The sequence below is a fragment of the Chrysemys picta genome, chromosome 21 (assembly GCF_011386835.1).
Source record: "Chrysemys picta bellii isolate R12L10 chromosome 21, ASM1138683v2, whole genome shotgun sequence".
Classification (NCBI taxonomy): Eukaryota; Metazoa; Chordata; order Testudines; family Emydidae; genus Chrysemys; species Chrysemys picta.
This window is the reverse complement of record NC_088811.1, coordinates 7,054,297-7,077,040: the sequence shown is the minus strand read 5'-3', so window position 1 is coordinate 7,077,040 and position 22,744 is coordinate 7,054,297. Positions and strand designations below refer to the sequence as shown.

At 45.9% G+C, this 22,744-nt stretch overlaps 2 protein-coding genes across 5 annotated transcripts in view; both read right to left on the bottom strand.

Annotated features, from left to right (window-relative positions):
- Nucleotides 1–5,532, bottom strand: part of TMEM240 (transmembrane protein 240) — a 35,986-nt gene extending 30,454 nt beyond the window's left edge. The window contains exons 1-3 of one of the 4 annotated variants that reach the window (XM_065575079.1): nucleotides 5,414–5,532; nucleotides 4,300–4,592; nucleotides 3,954–4,060 (exon numbers count right to left, since the gene is read on the bottom strand). In XM_065575079.1, coding sequence (XP_065431151.1) covers nucleotides 3,954–4,060; nucleotides 4,300–4,356 — 164 coding nt within the window. In that variant the 5' untranslated portion in view covers nucleotides 4,357–4,592; nucleotides 5,414–5,532. Of the gene's footprint in view, nucleotides 1–3,953; nucleotides 4,096–4,299; nucleotides 4,593–5,189; nucleotides 5,345–5,409 lie in introns of those variants that run through there. The other 3 variants (XM_065575078.1, XM_024104365.3, XM_065575080.1) reach the window with 3 other exon arrangements.
- Nucleotides 5,533–14,304: 8,772 nt separating this feature from the next.
- Nucleotides 14,305–22,744, bottom strand: part of SSU72 (SSU72 homolog, RNA polymerase II CTD phosphatase) — a 60,829-nt gene continuing 52,389 nt past the window's right edge. Inside the window, exons 3-5 of the mRNA XM_005292923.5 lie at nucleotides 21,187–21,326; nucleotides 16,827–16,945; nucleotides 14,305–14,901 (exon numbers count right to left, since the gene is read on the bottom strand). Of these exons, the coding sequence (XP_005292980.1) occupies nucleotides 14,800–14,901; nucleotides 16,827–16,945; nucleotides 21,187–21,326 (361 nt within the window). The 3' untranslated portion in view covers nucleotides 14,305–14,799. The remainder of the gene's footprint in view (nucleotides 14,902–16,826; nucleotides 16,946–21,186; nucleotides 21,327–22,744) is intronic.

Here is a 22,744-nt window from a genome sequence, read left to right as displayed (position 1 = left end):
AGGACCGCAAATGCCACCACACGCAACTTCCTGCCTAGGGAGTTGTGAATGCAGCGTCCAGACTGGCTAACGGCGGAAAGTGCAGCCGCATTTCCAACACATGCAACTTCCTGCCTAGGGAGGCTTGAAGAAAAGGGAACAGACCGACCATGGGGCATTTTAACCGTGTGCTCGCCTCGCTCTCACCCCCCCCTACACACACCCCTCAGCTCACAACGGGTGAGGTCTGAGCGGAGAATACAATGGGCAAAAGGCTGACAGTTCCCACCGTGCCCACCAGTGTCTTTTTGTGCCAGGGGCCGGGTGCTCTCACATATTAATGGTGCAGTCCGTAAGCCCTCGACTTTTCCCCAGAATAGGGATGGCGCTGACCATGCTGCTTCCCACACACACTGCATCACCCAGGGCCCCCAGTCTCCCTAGGCAGCAGAGGGGAGCTTGGTCTCCATGGCTCATTCAGTCTTTGGCCTCTCTCTAAGGACCCCCTCCCCCCCCAGTCACTGTAGCGTTGGGCACTGCTGAGGGTGCCAGCAGAGTTTCTGTGGGGATGGCAGGTTTCAAAGTGAGGCTACTTCCCCTCTAGGCACCGACCTGGCCACAAAGAGGCCATCGGATGGCGACCGTTTCCAGTCACTCCGAACCCGAGCTAAGTAACCTAGAGGCGGAAGGTTCCATATCCACTCACCAGCCCCCCAGTCATCCTGTCTCGCCAGCTTCCTTCTTACGCTCGGGACACTGGCTCCCAGAGCTGGCGATGAGGAACCAGGGCTGGCCAGCACTAGCCATGCGTGGTTTAGACATGGGCTGCTGGAACCACTTGATTTCACAAGATCATCTTCACACACAGGCAGGACCCCACTGTACTGAGACGTGTTTCTCAGGATGATAAACTTTGGGGATAGGCCCATAATTGTGTAATCATCTGCCCCGTTTTCTCCTGGGATTGGAGGCACCGGGGGAGGGAACCACTCATGGGTGCACATCGGCTCAACAATTATTCATCGTTGTCAAACAACCTCCTCATGGAGGAGGGGATTCTCCTGATTCTCTCCTATCTGACACGAGTTCAATAAAGATCCTTGTTACTTGTGGGAAAGATGCCCCCTCCTGTTTCTGGGGTGTGCCCAGGGGGCCAGGCAATGCTACCTCCAGACTGGGAGCTGAGAGCCGAAGACAGTTTCACCTGCAGGGCCAGGCCTGCGGAGAAGGCGCTCTCGCCCGCTCCCTATCACAGTGAAAATAATACAACCAGACTCCCCGAAGGGAAGAGGGGAAAAACAATCCTGGATTCATTAGCTGGTGAGACTGTAGCTCTATAGACTGAGCTGGGGAGACGGTGAGAAAAAAAAACAACTTCAAAATTGATCTCAGCACTTTTTCCCTTTAGCACGTGCCTCTAATTGACTCAGATTTCATCCTTGTCCCCTGTCCTTCTCATTGCTTAGCCAGTCACTCACTTTCCTGGGAGTACGCCCTTAGCCGCAGGATTCCTTTGGGTTCATCCTAGAGCATCTACGCAGAATCCTTTAATTAATCGTTAGTATCACTCACGTTGCACGGCTCGGGCCCGATCCCCAGCTGGTGCAGAGCAGCCCAGCTCCATTGACTTCAACGGCTCTTCTCTGATAGACACCAGTTGCGGATCAGACGACATGCATTCAAAGCACTTCATCAGCTGATGAATCTGACAAGGCAGGTTCACCCTGGCCCCATTTTACAGCGGGGGAAACCAAAGCACTGAGCAGCCAAGCAATTTGCCAAAGCCACATGGTGAATCAACGGCAGAGCTTGGAGGCGAAGGATTCCAGTCCATTACACTGTCCCCTAGTTCACATTGGCTCCCACAGCTCAGGGATGCCCTTTTGAAGTCTCTCCTACATACAGATAATCAGAGTGTACATGCAAAGGACTCCATCAATTACACACAGCCAGAACCCAGTAACAAACAGGACTGGTGTGCGCCTACTGCGATTTGTGTTGACAACAGCTATTACTTCTTTTAGGACAGGAAATTGGTGACCTTCCCCAGAATTTTGCTCCCCTTTCTCCTGGGGCCAGGACTGGGCTAGGAGGCTGGGAAGATGCTTTTGGTTCTTTCTAAAAAATTAGCCAGTGTCTGTGTTTGGGAAGAGTGGTACTGGATGCATGTGTGTGTCTGTTTACACAGTGTTGCTGGGGCCATGCAGAATTCCAGGGGAGAGGCGCATCCATCCGATTTGGGCAGCAGGGACACTCCGGAAAGAAGAAGATGTTACATTGTTCTTTCAAACCAGAGGATCCCAAAGCACGTCACAAGCTATATTTCATTTCACCCACCAGCTGTGGTGAGCAGGGAAATGTTTTAGCCATAGCTACTGGGCACACTCCTCCTCTTAGGAGGACTGCTAAGGGAATGTTAAGGTCACCCTGAACGACCAGCTGCCCCAGCGCAGAAAGCTACATGGCACTCCACCAGGGGTCACACCTGAGCTTTCATGGAATCAAGATGTTTTGAACCCAATTACTGGGCTATTGGGCCATCCGCTTTTCGGATAGCCCTCAAACTGGCAGCCCCAGGCCCATGCACTGCCTCACCAAAAACCCTTGAGGCTTTGCGCATCGGGCAAAGGGTGGCCAGGGGCATCATGCACGAAAGTATTTTCAGATGGGGAGTGGAACGCATTCAGCCCTGCTCTGGGACCCTCCAGTGTCTCTTGCTGCCTTGGAGACAGAGGATGGCCCCACGAGGGCTAGAACTGAAGAGAGACCACAAGAGTGGAGCAACACTGGTCTCCTTGGTAGAATAATGCCATGAAAGGAGAGGGTGGAAGGACAGAGAAATTTCCCTGGGTTAAACCCCCTCCCCCACCCCATTCAAGGGCTAAAGTCTTCCCCGAGGACAATGAAGGCATGGGATGCCCCGAGAATGGCTTGCAGGTGGATTACAGCAGCAGCCCAAAGCGGTGAGTGAAGGACACCTTAAAATCAGTATGTAGGCCAGTGGAGGGCTGCCTTGACGTGGCCTTTGGCTGGCGTCAGATCATACTCTTTTGATCCCATGGGCAGAAAACCAGGCTGGCGTCAGATCATACTCTTTTGATCCCATGAGCAGAAAACCATTACCCCTAAAGATCTAGACATCCCAATCTCCATGTCTACAGAGCAGCCTTTTGCTAGCTACAGAAAGTCTAGCTATGCAGTGGCTATGTACAATTTAATAAATGTTTCTTTCTTTAGTGGGGTGGGGGGGACTTAACCTCATTGTTACACAATCATAAATAGTGGATTTATTTGTTCAGTTATAATCTTACATCGAAAAAAGGCTACTTAAAGAAAAGTCCACCATACGTACTTGATTTGTTAACAGATACACAACAGCTGCAACCAGCAATTTGACTATGCCCCAGAAAGCACCCAAATAACCTTTGGAAACAGAAAAGCCACAAAGAATTCAAAGCAAGTAAAAGATTAAAACACACCAGCAGCGGAGATCCCAAAGTGACCCTGTCCTCGAGAGCATCATTCCCTCCTCAGCAGAGAGTCTCGCAAGCAGTCAGAGGTAATTTGTTTGAAACCACAGCAGAACAAACAGCACCCCCCAATTGCACAAACACACACATAAGTACCCTGGTCTCTGGTGACAATGGAACAATCATGGCAAGTGCTGAAGCAAAAGTTACTCACTTGTCATGGGCTGACACACACACAAGAAAAAGGAGATGCTAGGCTCAGAGCAAACTCTTGCTCCAAAAAATTCATTCTGATCATGCAGAAGGTTGCTGTGAATATACACACAAGGCACATTCAGAATGCAAAATGCAACCCTAGGAGTCAGTGATCCATTGCATGCTGCATGAAGGATGCTCAGTGCGATGGGATTGCACCCTCTGAGCTCCTTAAACCTGGCCTGTGCCTTTCCAATGAGACGAGTAGGGGGAGGGAGGAGAGTAAGAAATATCATGTGGGTGACTTACCTTCCACAGTTGCAGTGGCAAACTCGATCTTCTCCTCTTAAATGCGGTAAGATGTAATTGTGAAACCGGTCCAACAGCGCATTCATGTCCATCAAGCAAGCTATTGCCTGTAAGAGCCCATAACCAAGGCATCTGGTCAACTCTAGATGATGGAATAAAACATTGACTCTAGTTTGGTTGCTAAAGAGTGGAGCAGTCATCAAAAAATTAAATGCTGCTTTTTTATTTTTTTTTAAATGGGACGGACACTCGCAAACACACACACACACACACACACACCAAATAAACTATACACACACTAATGTGATGGGAGGAAGGAAATAAAGTGATAAGCAAAATCTCTTACCATAACGATAGAGGCCCCCAGGATCATGAAAATCATGGTGTTTGCATTCATGGACATCAACTGGAAATTGACAAATGTTTTGTCTATTCCCCCCCACCCCCACCCCTCAAAAAAAAAAAAAAAAAAAAAAACAGCTGCCCGGTTATTCCCAGAGGTCAGGTTTGGTCACATACGCCCCCTTCTCGCTCCAAGCTGCAATCCTGGGGCGTGTGGGGGGGCGCCTGATCCCCAACACCCCCCCTCCTGTCCCCCTTGCGCCGGGAATGCCTCGCTCTCCCTCTCGCTGTCTTTTTCTAGGACAAATGTGACAGGTAAAAAAAAAATTCCCTTCTGCCCCCCCTCCCCCCGTCAGTGGAGGGAGGTGCGCTCCGCTTCCCCAGCCCTGCACCCCCCCACCCCCAAACCCAGCCCCGCATGCAGCAACTGGAAACGGATCCAACCTCCACAAAATAAACAGGGGAGGGGGGTAGCCACAGAAGGGGCCAAATCAATCAATATTTGGAAGGCTCGGGTTTAAAAAAAAATACAAACTACCCCCCACCCATTTCCTCCAAAAAAACCCACCAACCAATTGGTGCAAAGCTCTGGCCGTGGCCGCAGAGAGAGGAGAAATCAGACCGAGGGACAAGCCTGTGCCGGGGGGAGCGTCGGGTTGGAGCTTTTCTCCCCCTGGTCAATTGCTACAAGGACCAGATCCCCCTCCCCACCCCGGCCAGACGCCCCCCCTTCCCCATCAGCTGCCGCTGCCCGCCCGAGCCCCTTGCTCCGGCAAAAGCAAACGTGACCGGGGAGTCTCCGCTCGCTGCGCTGCCCCCGCCCGCCCCGCTTCTCTTTTGGGTGACTGCAGCTGGGATTGGTATGCGCACCATGCAGCCGGGAGCGCTGAATACCTGCAACTCGCTACGTGCACAAAGCCCTACCCGGCAGCAGGAATCGTCCCCCTCCCCGCAGGGGAGAAAGGATCCGGGCGGGCTCCCCCGGGCCTGCTCCCTCCCGCCCCCGCGCTTCTGAGCGTTGTGGCAGGGAGGGAGGCGGGGGGGTGTTTCTCTCTGCGCCCCCCCGCCCTATTCACACGCACACGCGCCATCCCAGCCCATCAAAGGCATTTACCTACTTGAGGAGGCGGCTGCGATCCAGCGCATGGCTCGGGGAGGGAGGGCGCGCTGCATAGCTGCCTGCTCTTTATCTCCCCCCCACACACACACACTCACTCACTCATCTCCCCCCTACATACACACAATCACCCCCCTCATACACACACAACCCCCCCTACATACACACACACTCACTCATCTCCCCCTACACAGACACACAATCCCCTCCCCCTACACAGACACACAATCCCTCCTCCATACACACACAATCACCCCCCTCATACACACAATCCCCCCTACATACACACACACACTCACTCATCTCCCCCCTACACAGACACACAATCCCCTCCCCCTACACAGACACACAACCCCCCCTCCATACACACAACCCCCCCTACACACACACAAAATCATCTCCCCCCATACACACACACACTGCACGATTTTGGATCACCGCGCAAGGAAGGGGGTTTGGCCCCGATTTTTAATCGCGTTCGCTCCCCCCCTGCGCGTCTCCCTCGGTGCCCAGCGCTGGCCAGGGAGGGACTCGGTCACTGGAGCGAAGGACACCCCCGAAAGGCTGATTTAGTGGGGGGAGGCTTAGCTATAAGTGAACCGAGCCCCGTCCGCAACACACACATACAGCGGGAATGAGGGTGTCAAAGGCATTTGCTTTTTCAGGGGCTTTCCCACGCCGCGCACACAGCGCTGAGAGGGGAGGCTCTCTGCTAGGGGATCCCAGTGACACTGGCACCGTGCCCATAACTGACCTTAGGAGCCCATGGCCTATGTTACAAAGGCTGTGGGAGGAGCCCGAGGGGGCGGGACGCGAACACCTGACCCACTCCACCTGATCTCCCCTTGGCCTCCGCAGCGAGTCCCCAATAGGCCTCGGTGTGGCGTTTTCCTGTCTTACTATCGCCCTCTGCTGCTCGCTTTCCATCGCAGAGAGTGACAGCCTCATTCTTTTTTGGGAGGGGGTTTGTCTGTCAGCCCCTCCACCCTCTTTTACCAAGGGATGGTAGCATGGCTGATCATTGCTCTCCACTGGGCCCCAGCATCCTTTTCTTCCTTGTCTCCGAAGTTACTTTACTCATAGTTATGGGTCTCCAGCTGCAGGGTGAAGAAGGGGCCTGTATTAACATATAGGGAACAGGGATTCTAAGGTGGGCAGGGGAAGGATCATAGCAATGTAGGGCTGGAAGGGACCACAAAAAATCAAGCCCAGCTCCCTGTGCTGAGGCAGGGCCACCTAGACCATCCTTGACAGATGTTTGTCTAACCTGGGTCTTAAAACCCTCCAAAACTGGGCATTCCACAACCTCCTTTGGAAGCCTCTTCCAGAACTTAACTACCCCTCGAGTTAGAAAGTTTTTCCTAATGGCTAATCTAAATATCCATTGCTGCACATTAAGCCCATTAATTTTTGTGGTGCATTAGAGTACATTATTAGCAGTAAGGGATTCTAAAAATATAGAGACAGATTCTGATCTCTCTTACCCTGGGATAAATCTGGAGTCAGTCACACCACTATAGAACAGGTGTGAGTGAGAAGGAAGTTAGTTAGAGCCATAGGGTTCCATTCTTCTCCTGGAGAAAAAAACATTGCTGTTGTATCATTTCAACCAGTTTTTTAAAAGCTGGTTTCTAAATAAATAATAATAAAACCCAAAGCAGAATACGCTGCACCAAACTCATCCCTGGGGCAACTCCATTGACCTCACTGGATCAGCCTGACCTCATCACTGACTCTCAGGAAAAATAAGTGACCCGCCAGTATAGATATTTCCTTATAAAAATTTCACTCCTGAATATATTTAAAAATGGGGGAGAAGAGAAGGAATCCTGTGAAAACACACAGCTCAGTGGTTGTTAGGCCATGTTAACACACAGCGCTTTCATCTTGAAAGTCCGGTCCTTTCTGGAGCTCAGTTTCACCTTGGTGGTACAATTTGTTTCTGAAGCTTATTAGAGAGAGTGAAACAGATTTTAGTGGGGGGAGGGAAAGAGTAGTTTGTTTTTGTTCTTCGGCCCATAACGGCATTCAATCAGCCTTCCTTATATAATGACTTTGTTATATAATCTCCATGCTTTAAGGAGCAGTCATTAACCTACTACTGGGTATGGAAGAGACCAAAATACTGTCACATAATTAACATCACTAAATTGTGTCCTCAAATTAGAACCCACATTGCACTGCAGATTAAAGAAAGAAAACGAAAAGCGTGCACATAAAAGATTTGATATCTTTGTGCAGGGGGCACAAACGACGAGTGGAGAAGGGGGCTGTGTGGACTATTTTGGTTCAGCCCTTCCCCAAGAAGCAGTGTGACGATCTATAGGGCTCTCTCTTTGCCCTACCCAGCCTGGGCCTGGTTTCATGTCTCGTTGAGCTGCGAAACACTTTCTGTGGGCTAGCTGCAGACTGCTGTGGGGTAATGCAGAAGTAATGCAGCTAGTGCTCTGCTAGTTGTAGAAGAGCATTTTTAAAGTAACCACCAAGCTAAACCAAAGCAGAGAACAGTTGGCTCTAAAATGAGTCCCGAGGAATTGTGCGTGCTTGGGATTTCTGGCTGGGCTGCAGCCACTCCAGCAGGGCTGAGATCCTGTCCAACCTCACAAGCTAGATGGGATCAGTTCTCAGGTGCCAGAGATGTGGTAGGTGGAGCTCTTCTCTTGAATCACTCCTGTACCAGTTCCCTACCCTGACATTATGGTGCCCTGTGGTCTCCCAGGTGCTGTCTCTAAGCAAAGGTCCTGATCATGCATGGTCATAAAAGATGCCAAGGATTTTTCTCATGACAGTAGAGTTGTTAACTGCAGTGTCCTCCTCAACACACGCTGTTCTAGCTAATTTTGTTCTCCATATGCTTCAATTTCAGTTGGACTGAGTATTCTTCACATCCCATGTTAAACGGTTGGACAATGTTGATGCTAAACAGCTGACATATTTCACCCCATATTTCAGTATTAGCCAAAGTGTTTTCAAGCCCTTTAGGACCCAGCTGGACAGAGGGACCTACATAGATTTAAGTCATTGCCATTTTGTTATAAATCATGTTCCTCTCATCTACCATCTTGACCAATAGGGTGAAGCCGGCCCCCGTGACATCATCAGCACCTCACCACCATACATGTGTGCACGTATGTAAACTCTTTCTGACTCCCCCCGGCCATTCTTAAAGTTTAGGATTTCATCACCCTTATTAGCTCACAAAGCTACAACTGTTGTTAGCCATCATGAAATCACCCTGTCCTTTATTAAATCCAGTCACAGCGCAGAGCGTTGGACTTCAGGACCTCCTATGACATTGAATGATCAGAAATTCCTACTCCTGAAATAATTTCATTGAGTGGCAGGGAACAAACGAGGGGAGGTGTCATTCTGACAGGAATCTCATGTGTTTTCTTTACTCCACAGTAGACTCCAACAGGACTTCTCCCCTCCTTCCCCCCAGTCCCGTCACTGCCCACTATAACCTTTATTTATTTTATTAATTAACCTACAGTCTTCCTCCTGGCCTGATCATTTTGAAGTCCAGCACTCCCCCAGGTTTATCTCACACACCAGCTTTGAAGCTGATGGCTGGGTACAAGGTGCTGCCCTAGGTCCTTAGAAAGGCCAATTTTTAAGCATCATGTTGTGTAGGAATCATTATTCCAATAAGTAACTTTATTGTGGACAAAGCACCCTGCCCATCAGTGGCTTCACTTCCTGCCCCGTGCCGCTCTGCCTCTGTGCCTACACTGAGCTTTTTCTTAATAAAACCTCCCACTCATCGAACTGCTACCAGGGGTAGCATGAGCAGAGACCACACACAGGTGGTGCCACAGAGAGGCATCCAAACCCAGATTGTGCACCCCACCATTGGTCTGACCAATAGGACGCTGGAGAGGAGTAGACAAGGAGTTGGTGTTTTATCTGTCGTGCACAGAGCAGGGCTATGCGACACAATCATTAACTCACTGGTGACTTGTCTAGCTTAGCACTTCCACGGGTGCTACTGCCAGCAAAGCCAACCAGGGGGCAGAGGCAGTGATGGGAGATTTTAAGATAAAGTTGCCTGGGGACAAGGTGATGGCAATTGTCTGACCTGACCGAAGCAATTGCCATTCGCCCTTTTTTTCACTTTAACAATAAAGATTGTTTTGTTAGCTGACCAGATCAATTCCAGCTTTAAAAGCAAGGCGCTATTTAGGAGATAGCCTTTCATCTCCCCACTGCAGAAGCTAGGGTCACCCATGAAATTGGTTGGATGACATCAGCCTCATGTAGATAGGGATCAGACAGCTTGTCTGAATGGGACAGTTGTCCCTGTGTCACATGGATCGGCTTTTAAACCAATGTAATTCAATAGTTGCTAAAGGACGTTCGGACACTTTGGTATGAGAATTGCTTATCGTGGTTGAGTTAAAACCCGTTTCTAATCAACTTAAGCTAACCAGAAAGAAGCCACTCTTCCATTAGACTTTTGCCCGTTTATAGCAGTTTAACTTCACACCTTATGCCATTCCCATGTAGACAAGCACCTGTAGTCTGCATTATACAATCACTGTGCCGTTTGGCACCATTATAATCAAATCGGCAAGGTCATTTCCTCTCTATTTCAAACCACAGCACCTCAAGACCCTGTTTGGGCCAGTTAGACTCTAGCCATTATCTTTTCTGTTATCCTTTCAGGCTTATAGTATATGCATCCTTCTCACTCTTACAGGCCTTAAAAACCCCACCCTGAAATGGTAAGCAAGGTCAGGCTTGTGGTACATCAGCAGAGATGCCCACGTGGGAAGCTGCCACAGATCTTGCTGCCCTGTGTGACTCCAGCGAGAGATGCTAACACTCTCTTCACGAGAGCCAGGCTCGCACCGCTTTTGCTGGAAGTCATCCTTTGACAATAAAAGGAGCCAGAGGGAGAAGGTAAGGCCGTGAAAGGGGAGCTACTGGGAAATGCAGAACAGAAGCCTCCTGGTTTGTTGCAAGCCCAAAGTAATGACCTGTGCTTGCCTGAAATACCAAACATCCAAAGAGCTCAGCAACCGCGGCAGGGCCCAGATCTTTCAAGAGTTCAGGATACTGGGTATTAAACTCTTGAAAATCCAGCCCTTATTTAGGTGCCTAAATGGGTGCTGAGCACCCGAAAAGCTGGCCTATAACATGTAAGACTATTCAGAGGTGGTTTGTGTGTTTCATTTATTTGGCGGTCTCGCACTTCACTTTTAACTACTCTTCCTGCACAGCAGTAAAAAAAGATGGTCCTGTATACACTATACTGCAGTAAAGTTTAGGTCAGCACCATGGGGTTGGCCCAGCTCTGCATGGGGATGGATTTAACATCTTGAGATCCATCAGCTTTGAAAAGCATACCTTGCTCTGGCTCCAAACTCGGTAGTTCAGGCTGGGCTCCAGTATGAACAGCCTGTATTTAGGTTCCCCAGCTGTGACTTCATATGGAGGATCCCTGCTAAGGAAACATCCCCCTGCTGAGGCACTAGGGGAAGATCACAGACAGGGCGGGAACATCTGCAATAGGCAAGTTTCAAAGGCAGGATGGTTCACACCAGAGTTTAGGGGTAAGTACGGTTGCCACCTCCCAGATGCAGAAAAACCAGCCACTAGCGCACCCCCCCACCACACACACACACACACACTCACACTCTCTCTCTCTCTCTCTAACAAAAAGGGTCCTAGTGCTGCCTAGAGCTATTCTCCCCCCCCCACACACACACACACCCCTCATGAACCCCTACAATCAGCCCCTCCCGGGAGCTTCAACTTTTGAGGGCATCTCCTTCTCAGAAGCCCCTGCTTCCCCCTGCCCACCGCTCACAAGCTGTAGGTCCATCCTGCTTCCCCGTGCGGCAACGAGCTGCCTGCTGCAGTTTCAGCAGGTTGAGTGCCTGGCGCACGGAGTGGGCCACGCTCCCAGCCACGTGACATGGGTGGCAGTCGTAATCATGCAGCGAGCTTGTGCGTGCTTGCAGCTTACATGAAATGTTGGTCCCAATGGGGAAAATAAAAAAACATGACACTAAATCTTCACCAGCAAAGCATTACAAAAACCAGCCAGGTCAGTTTAAAACCAACCAGGTGGCACCCTAGGGATAGATTTAAATATATTGTTTTAAAATCACTTCAGTTCGCCTACTGAGTGGCAGAAACCAGTGTAGCAATGCAAGCTGTTAGAACAGACACAGGCCTCTGCATAAAATAGACCTCTTCATTTTATCCCATTGGGAAGAACAATGACAATGGGCCAAATTCTGCCCCCCTCAAGGCAATGGAGATAGGTCAGGGAGAAGTTTGGGCCAGGGTACCAACATTAAAACATTTTCAGACGCTTGAGTGTTAAATACATAGATGACCTGTCGAGCTTTGTCTTTATCAGGGCTGCTGTCTAGAGTCTTTCCTCGTTATCCCTTCACTGATCGAGGGCCCCCAGCAGTTACCCCTCCTTGCACCTAAATGGTTCTCCATCAATGCTGAGAACTGAACGCTCTGAACCCCTCTTAGCACCTGGAGGCGTGGGAAAAAAGAGGCCAGGAATAGGAGGTAGGGGCTTGCTTGTTAAGGAGCCCAGGTAGTCTGTAGGGATTCTAGACACAAAATTTGCTCCAGGGTTGGCTCCAGCCATATTACAATCCTAGGGAAAAGTTCTCTCTGCTCCACCGTACACAGGTCTATTGTACCATTTGCACTTGCTTGGTGCCTTATGACAGCAACAGAAGCTCGTGTGTGGAGAATGTAAGGGATGAGATCGGCAGGACAGACCCAAGAAAATACCTGCGTCTCTCATTGCCAAGTTATTTCCAGAAGCCCATTTGCGAAACATTATCCTGATGCTTCTGACAAAAAGGAGCCTTCACCAAGCCCTAATGAAGTTCATGTACAAGTCAAGATAAATAAGCACAACAGAAGAAGCCAAGACGCTGAATCAGAAGCAACTTGTGTAAAAAGAGGGATGTTAAACTGTAACCTGGAAACCCACACAACTTCACATCTCTGACAGGCACTGAGAGCAAATCCCCAAACCAGTTAGGGGTGTGATCTGCTAAGGACTCAGGTTGGGGAGATAAGAACTACTCTGGGTTCCTAGTTAGATGATCTAAACGTACAAGAAATAATGACAATCTTCTAGAAGCAAGGGGAAGCCAGGCCTTGTAAACACACATCGATATGAAAGATTCTTAAATCGATGTGGCCTTTCAGGGGAAGTCAATTTAGTGAAAACAATATTGACAAAAGGTAGTCACTAAATTTAGAAAGAAGAAATCACTGAGGAATCTGTCACTCCAGGCCACCTCTTCTGGGCTGATACAGATTGGAGAGATTAGCCAGGACCACCACCCATTCTGACCAACAGAGAGCCAAACAACTGTATCCAAGACCCCACGAGGAGTGTTACCCTTAATTATTTTTCCTAGCTGGATTTAAAGAGCATCAACTCCAGAATGAGGAAAAATGATTGAATGCTTTTCAGTTCAGAAGACAAACATATTCCCAGCCCAATTATTGATGAGACATGTGAGGATGTATACATACACACACACACACACACACACACACACACACACACACACACACACTAACTCTTCCATCTATAGTCTTTTTAAACCTTCAAGTGATGTCAGAATATCCATACAATTAAAATAGTCCAATACTTGACTTGCATCCGTTTTACCTTTGAAGAAATACATCTTTGCACTGTATGTGTATTTGTTAAAGAGATTAGGAAAGTGGTAGATACTTGCCACTTCCATAGGGCTTTTCATGCGTAGATCTCAAAGTGTTTCACAGAGGTGGATAAATATTGGCATTTTACAGATCGGAAAGGACACACAAAGGCCCCACTTCAGGAAAGCACTTAAGTCCTTGCTTAACTTTAAGCATGTGTTAAAATCCCATTGAAGTCAATGGAGCTTTTAGCACATGCGTAAGTGTTTTTGTGAAATGGGGGTGGGGAGGTAGGTAAGAGTTCTATCCAAGACTATATCACAAGAACGGGAGAGCCAGAAATAGAACATAGGAATCCGGATTCTGACTCCAATGTCATGTTAAAATAAGCAAACACCTTTCAGTTCCTCTCTACATACATCATAAAGAAGTAAAAAGGACACAAACCTAGTCCTCTCTGAATCCTTGACAGGTTACCTTTAAAGAGACATCAACATACGATTCTCATCTTCTACCAGTAGCGCTTCACTTTTTTCGTTCTTTACCTTCTAATTAAGTAATTTATTTTCACAATTTATGCTGTTCACTTTTGGCATTTCCCTCAGTTTGAGCAATACAATTATGGTTTGGTTTTCTTTATAAACAGCGACTGGTCAGTTTTTGGCCTGACATTAGAAACACAATCTTGTTTGAGACCATAACACAGGAGGGAATGTTTAGATCCAAAAAACACTCAATTTCCCTTTATAATTAAATCGCTCCTATTTCTAGGTTTTACGGTTTTCCATTCTTCACATGGAACACGTCTGTTTACTTGTGGCAGGTCATTATAGTATCTTAAGGCCTTCACGTCATTATTTTACCCTCCCATAGCACACCTTGGTTATAAGTGACATATCAGGGAAGTGAGGCAGAGATAGATTAAGGACCTGATTCCTGCAATGAGATGTGCATAAGCAAATCCCTGCACCTGTATGGAGTCTCATTGACCTCAGTGCATCTCACTGCAGGATCAGGGACTTTGCAGCTTGCTCAAGGTGATGTATGAAATCTTTGGCAGAACCAGGATTAGAAACTGGAACTTCTAAGTCCAAGTTCAGTGCCATACCCTCAACCCACGTTCATTTGTTTGAACCCACTTTTCTCTAATGCTGTTTTAGAGACCTTTAGTTTCATCACAAGGAACCAACATGCAGTTATCCAGCTTCTGTTCTGAAAACAAAGATAGGGAGGAAATGGAGATTTTCATTTTTATTGGATGCTCCCAATGTCATCTCTAATAATATACAGATACTCATTTCCCATTCACATCTTTGCATATTCCAGCCATTCAGTCAGTTTCATTAAAAGAAGAAAAAAAATGCACAACTGAAATAAAATAAATTTGTAAGCTGGAAAAATACAATATAAACTGTATCATCCAAGAAACATTCTCTTTATAATTAAAATCCCACTTGTAACAACTAAAGTAGGATTTTAAAAAAATCTTGATTTTTATTTTTAAATAGGTGGCCTTTATGTATATTTTTTTTTCTCATTTTCATATGTACAATTCAGCAGGTCTCTCTGCCTGCCTGTGGCAGAACACCTGAAACGTAAAAACAAACACTGAAAAGGAAAATTATTAACAAAAAAAAGTTCGAAGTTCATCTTCCGGGAAAGTACAGTATGGTCAGAACGTTACACACATGCTTCTTTCATCTGCATTAAGGCCTAAGCGACGGACGTGCTTTAATAAAAGCAGACAGTGTGAAGAAAAGTCCTTCCACTTTTCTCTTCAAATTCCTGTAACAGCTCGTCTATTTCGTTTTCCATGTCTTCTGTGTGTTGTATCTAAGAAGAGGAAGAACACATCAGTAATTGACATCAGAGGATGCTGATGGAGTTTGCAGCAAGGCAGCTCCTCTTTGTTTAGATTTATTTCTAAATCTGAATTTGGGATGGACCAAATTATAAAACATTAAGGACTTCATTGGCAATTTGCCAGTAATCCGAAGGCTGCACCCAATATGTAGATACACATGTATTCTTTAACATACAAAACAACATGCAACTATAATATTGACATGTAATTTGTACCACATTTGATTACTAAAGATGTGGCTTGGTTGCTGAGTTCAGTACTAGCAACAAAAACAAATCCTCAAAGGAATTCAGGCAGACAGACTGGCACATTGGGCCATATTCACACTGGAATCAGAACCATTTTTCAAACAAACACAGTGGCCCCATATACACTAGAAAGACCATTGTGCGAGGCAGCAGGTTACAATACTGTTGCCCCCAACCTAGTTACAATTTAGTTCCATTTTGCAATGTGGATGGCATCTTAATCCTATTTCAACACACAGCCAAGACTTGAGCCTGATTACAAAACACAGTCAAGGTCCCATCTACATTGTGATCCTCGTCCCTTAGTACCTATATTAGCAATGGAGGCATCTAACATTGTTTCCCTAACTAGTGTGGCCAGGAATTCTCCTTTGTCTGAGGACAAGACATAAGACAGAGAGAGACTATATATGACCTAAGAAAGTTACATCTACAGCCCTTCTAGCTCCCACTCAACATACTGGTGATATTTTTCTTCAGATCAGACTGGGCAACAATAGCATAAAAAACAAACCAATTTACTTAGAGCATATTCTTGGCAGCACTACATGTGAGCATGTTCCTGGATCATGCGACACGAGGAGACCTCTCCTCCACCCCACCCCACATTCCCTGTGAAAGAATCAAAATAGCTGTAAGTTCCACGCTAGGTGCAAGCACACACAGGAGACTTGAGAGCTTTAAACATGGCTTTGCCATCTCGTCAAGCCTACAGAAGATTTTGGAGACTGAAAGAAAGAAAGAAAGAAAGAAAGAAAGAGAGAGAGAGAGAGAGAGAGAGAGAGAGAGTGTGTGTGTGTGTGTGTGTGTGTGTGTGTGAGAGTGAGAGAGAGAGAGAGAGAGAATAGACCAGACTTCCTGTGGAATTCCAGTCTGCCCTGACAGTGGAATATCGAGGCTTATTAGCGCATGGAAGAATTTTCCCTTTGCCCTCGTGGACACAATGCTAGATTTCTTCAGAATTTAATGCATCAGCCAGTGAAGATATAAGTGTTGATTAAATAAGTTGGTAGGGCCAAGAATACTGAAGGTGGAAAGTAGAAGCTACCAGCTGCTTAAGCATTTTATCTCTTCCCCAACACACACACAAATGAGGGATTTGTTCAATACTCTGAAAAGATGCACTCCTCATTCTTGTAATGCCTCAGAACTGAACATCTAAACTGAATCACTGTATATTAAAAGCTTGTGTCGCAATGGACATAAGCCCCTCTAAGTATATATGGTTTCTATGCACACAATGAAGTGTTAGCACATCTGGGGTTCAACGTGTAGTAAGTGCTGATGTGTGCAGGCTGTGCAATATTGGATTTAAACAATAGTAGCTAAAAGCATTGCGTATTCATTCAAGCACAATGCCCATGGCTAATTATATATTTGTTTTAAACTTTTTCTTCCCTAGAAAAACATTAATTCAATGATGATTCATCCATCTAGGCACATCCGCTCTGAAGCGAATCTTAGGGAAGGATTCGGGAAGCATCAGTCTGTCAATATGGATTTTGCTTCAGGTAAAGATTCACCCAGGTTAATCACCTACCATAGGCAGTGCTCCAAGAAGCATCTTTAAGTAATTTAAAAAAAACAAAAACCTTTTAATCAGCTAAGTCCAAGGTGCCCATAGGGCATGAGAACTTTATACTTACACACTGACATAGCTCACAAATAAGGAAAGCTCCCAGAGTCGCCTCCTCATGATTATCCTGAATGTCCACGTTAATCACATGTACGGGTTGGCATGTCTCCTGTTCTCTGGAATTTAAATCTAGTTGGGAACACACAAAACAGCAACACTTTAGAAAACCATCAGGCTTTAAATGGACATCCAAGAAAATATTTGTAAGGCCTTTATGGGGAGAGAGGGCTATAGTAACGAAACAGGTCTTGTCCTGTCTCAGTCCTCCCTGAATCTTGTTTTAAGAGGTCGGGCTATTTTATGTTTTTCTATTTTGCTGTGCAGTGCCCCCAAGTATTCAGTGAAGCAAAAGGAGATTGGCTATAAATAAAATAATTGAACCTTGCAGAAGGATACGAGAGTTCACCTGCCCAAGCACAAAAGTTACTTGCCCAGCCTTTACTTGGATAATCGTAAAGACCTAGGCCAAGATATTCCAAAGTGACTGGTGATTTTGGGTGTCCAACTTGAGACACCTTAAATAGGCCTGATTCTCAGAGAATGCTGTGCAAATATCCTATGCAAATCAGGTCCCTTTAAGGTGTCTCAAAAGCCAGGACTCAAATTCACCAGTCACTTTTGAAGTAACTGGCCTTAATGTGTTTCACCCACAGATCAAAAAAGCTAACTCTTCCCAGGGAAGCAAATTCTGCAAGGCTGTGGAATATCTAGTACTGTGGTGCCTCGCTACTCTATAAGCTTCTAGTGGTGTGCTCTACATTAACGAGAGGCTCTCTTTCCCGCCCACCTCCTGCAACCTCAGCATAGCAAAGTTAGCCAAAGGCTCCGGTTTAACATTTCATCATCCATTCATAGCAGGAGCTATGCAGCAGCACTCAAACTCTCGTTCATTTGCCAATTATGAAGAGTCTCGTCACACTTGGAAAGAGATGCACAATGTGGAAATTGAATGAGCAGTTGCCTGCCACCGCCGACCATCAAAGAGAAAATGCTCTTCTAAAATACTAGAGCAAGGACTGTTCTTTGTGAGCAGCGGGTGCTGAATTTAGGGGCAATTCATTCAGATCTCAGGGGGCTTACTCTCATAAAAAACAAAGTGGTTCTAAGCCAGCTCCCTTAAAGTGCCCAGAGCTCTGCAATAGTACAACTGACAGAAACCTGAAGTAAATATACAGTGCTTCGGAGAGCTGGCAACATGCTGATGATGGACTAAGCAGGCAGGCAAAAACTTTTATTTAAACATATAAGATACTGGATTTGGTTGGCTGCTTTATGAATTTAAAGATAACTCCTCACCATTTGTGGGATATTGCATGTTGAATGGTTATCCAGGAGGCTGGGTTCTGTTCCTGGTACCGACACTGACTGTACACCCTCAAGCAAATGATTTAGCCTCACGGTGCTCATTTCCCCCATTTGTAACATGGGGACAATCCCCCTCGAAAAAGCACAATGTAAGTGCAAAGCACTGTTACATCTATACTGTATATTCATACTCCCCATGCTAATTTTACCATTGGCTGGAGCCAAGCACACTGAATATTAAGGGACAGTATTTGTAGGGATGTTTAATACAGGAACTTTGTCTCCTGTGGAGTAATAAAGAGACTCTTCTAATGAAACCAGAATGCGTTCTTCATATTTGGTGATGGCAATTCTGACCAAAGATAAATGCAGGGCAACAGTTCCAGCAGAAGCTCCTCTCGTGATTTGGCTACACTGCTCCATTCCTGCCTCCGCTCTCACTTCTAAGCACCATTACATTGGCATTAGCTGTCAGCGTGAGGAGGCGCACGCCCATGGTGCCTCAAGATTCTCCAACAGTCCCTCTGGCACACTCAGCTGGGCTCTGTCAACAGTGGCAGCTGTTCTGTGACAGCATTAAGAGAAACAGGTAAAGGGGGCTTCAATTGAGAAAGAACCACCAAGAAAGCGATTGAACCTCCATTTCCTTGGGCATGTCACCTCTTGGCTTTGTTTACCACATCTACAAGATGGGGATAGCACGTCTCTACCTCTCTGGCACACTATAAGGATTGTTTAAAGGCCTTTACCATGGAGAGAGCTGTGTAAGTATTAAGCATTCACTATTAGGCAACTGAATGGTTGCTTACTTAGTGTGACATGAACCAGTTTCCACTTCTCTCAATAAAAAACAGACTTAACATTTCTTGATACCATTCAGCACTGGAGATAGCGCTCAGACTATAGGATCATCCATGCTATGGTTTTAAATAAGTTTATAATCAGGTTGTAATGGAGCTGACTCCATATATCCACACGCAACACAGTTAGCCCATGGCTTCTGACTGTTTTGGCATACCTTGCTTCAAACCTGCTTACGGACAGGGTTGTAACATGATTGTCAGGCAGTAACTGGGCTCTAATGCAGGTCTGCTGAAATGCAGATGGGACCCTCTAACCATGCCTAGCTAGCTAAGAAGATCTGGATGACCTTAAACACTGGTGTAATAGCAATGGGACAAAATTTAATAGTGCAAAGAGCAAGTTCATGCACTTAGGGACTAACAAGAATTTTTGCTATAAGCTGGGGATTTATCAGTTGGAAGCAACAAAGGAGGAGAAAGATCTGTTGTATTGGTTGATCACAGGCTGACTATCAGCCATGAACGTGATGCAGCCGTGAAAAAGGCTAATTCAATTTTAGCATGCATCAGCCGAGATATTCCCAATAGAGATAGAGAAGCGTTAGTACCATTATACAAGGCACTGGTGAGACCTCATCTGGAATACTGTGTGCAATTCTGGTCTCTCATATGTTTAAGAAAAATTCAAACTGGAAGAGGTAGAAAAGGGCTACTAGGGTGATCAGACGAATGGAAAAAAAAAAAAAAAAAAAAAAAAAAAAACTTACCTTATGATGAGACTCAAAGAACTTGGCTTGTTTAGCCCAGCCAAAAGAAGGCTGAGGGGAAATATGATTGCTCTCTATAAATATATCTGAGGGATAAATACCAGGATGGGAGACTAGTTACTTAAGTTAAGCGCCAATGCTGACAAGAACAAATGGATATAAATTGGCCATTAACAAGTTTAGGTGAAGGTTTCTAATAGCTTTGGAATAGCTTTCCAAGGAGAGCAGTACGGGCAAAAACTTAACTGGCTTCAGACTGAGCTCGATAAGTTTACGGAGGGGAGGTATGATGGGACTGCCTACAGTGGCACGTAGCCCATCTGTGACTTCTAGTAGCACATATCCCCAACAGCCAGTGATCGGGCACTAGATGGGGAGGGCTCTGAGTTACTATAGCAAATTATTTTCCAGGTGTCTGGCTGGTGGGTCTTGCCTACATGCTCAGGGTCTAACTGATTGCCAGATAAGGTTGTGATGGAATATTCCCCCAGTCAGATTGGCAGAGACTTTGGGAGGGTTTTGCCTTCTTCTGCACCAAGGGACATGGGTCACTTGCAGGTTTAAACTAATGTAAATGGCGCATTCTCTGTAACTTGAAGTCTTCAAATCATGATTTGTGGACTTCAGTAACTCAGCCAGAGGATAGTGGTCTATTCCAGGAGTGGCTGGGTGGGGTTCTGTGGCCTGCAGTGTGCACGAGGGCAGACTAGATGATCAGTCTTAAAGTCTATGAGTTTTCCCACTGCCAGGATTTGCATGGGGGGAGGAAGGGATATCACATGGTGCAGTGCTGTGTGAGAAGAACACCCACAACCCTCTGTCCCTGGCAGTCTTCAGATGAATCAGTAATCTGGGGAAAAATCTAGGCAGCTCTCCTAGAACCAACAGACCCAGACAGTTATGTATTATGGAGATGTGGACAGGCCAACCTAGCTGGTGAGACACTGCTGTGTGGACACACTGAACCTGTGTTCGCCATAGTTATGCCAGAGCCTCTTAACGTCGTCTGAACTGTAGTAGAGATGGGGCAACTGACACACCTAGACTTTTGTATGGACTCATTTGCAAATGGCAACTTCTGCTTTCAGGGAAGTAGATAGGAGGGTTGTTTTGCATCTCTCTCCTGCAAGGCGACACCCACTCCATAAAGGCAGGATGCACCATATTCAACCTGCTGGGTTTCCGTCTTCAGAAGCATTTGGAATCTTAGTCTGTAAATATACTTGACTTTCAGGATAGCTCCTCCAATCCCACCAACCCCTTACCTGTTTTGATGGCACGTGCACAACCCACTAACATATTTTACAGATATAGTTGGCATTTTCCCAGCTAGCCATCACCTTTGTGACACATCTGACCCCAGATAAGGGACTGCTAGTCTTTTCCCAGATGCATCTTCCAGCTGACGCCAGATGGGTTGGATACATGTTTCCAATTTGAGAGGGACTAAAAGGGTAATTGAAGTAAACTGAGTTTAACCATCCAAGGTCCTTACCTTCTACTACTTGATCATAGACTCTTTCTTCACAAGTTAGAATCAGATCAAACACATCTTTGCAGTTCTGGAATCTTTCTGGTCGTGGCTTGATTCGCTTATTTCTGTCCAACATGTGTAAAATCCCATTCTGTGTATATCTGAAGTTTCTAGAGTTAAGTAATTTGGAAAGTAATTTTTTGTTCTTTCAGTAAAGTAAATGCTTCCATTACTCTTTATTTGCCTTTGTTTGCTTAGAAGCTAATAATTAGGACAAAAAAAAACCAAAAAAAACCAAGGAAGAGCTATAAGTTGTCTCCTATTTGAAAAGATAAAGGTCAATGAACTTAACTGAACTCTACAGCAATGTCCTAAAAGCTGGAAAGACAACCCACTCCGGAAAATTTCTTAGAGTCTCTGGAACACACAGCCACCTTCACAGAAATGTACTATTACTGTCAGTTCGGAGGCAAAGATGACCCTCGAAGGCTCTCTGAAAATGAAGAAACTTCTGTCTTTTATGGAGCAAGTTCTGTAGCCACAATACTTGAGCAATTAATGACATGTACCCGTTTTATATACATAAAAACGTGTGTCTGTTTGCTTATAATATTTCCAACAGTCAGGGCCTGTATGTTAAAAGCCAGTCATATTGTGCTCTTAATGCTAGTTGCAGACATGTGTGGGACCTACTCAGAACTGGGTTTTTATAACCGATCTTCCTACGGGAATTAAAAAACCCAAAGGAGAAAAGTGCCTTGAAAATGTGTCACCAAGCCTGGGTGTGCTGGAGAAAGACAGTGATTTATGCTTATTGGAACTTTATACAGTCTTCATATGAAAGGGATGAATTTCATCTGCTGCTTAGTATCTATTTCAGAGGCATGACTAATCTCAGGGCCAGGATTCACACACTGCATTCCAATTCCATACAGGAATGGGACATACTGCTGTCAACACCATCATTATCTTCCCAGGCTTCTGAAATATGTGGTTTCAGTAAGATGCGCCAGCATACAGGGCCATTTTAACCTGTGGCTCATTTAGGCTTTTTGTCAAACCCCTGCAGAATCAGGCCTCTGGGATTTATCTTTTTTTTAAACTGTTTAACATACAAAGTCTTGCTATAATTTGAAACCTTGGTGAAAGGCCATTTATTTCCAGACACTCCATTTCTAAAAATTGGTTCATTACCTTCAGAAAATACCTAACTTAAAGCCCTTAGGCAAAACCCCATCTGGAGGCAAAGTTTCAGATGTGGATTAGGAACACCAAAAATGTGTGGATAGAAGAAAACCTATTAGCCCATGCACATCTCTCTTCTCACCTTAGAAGAAGCAGTGATACTTACAAACAAGTCTTTGGAGAATGCAAGTTTGCACTAGTTATTAACAGTGTAAAGATGCACCATTTACAAATGTGTGATTTTTGTGTATAGGAATTCCCCTCTTTAGTAGCCAGACCCTTTCTGATCTTGAATCTTGCAAACGTTGAAGTGAGCTATCTATTCTTGCATTCTTTACAGATTCATACTCCTCCCCGAACCCTTCTAACTTCTTTTCTAAAGAACACAGACCTA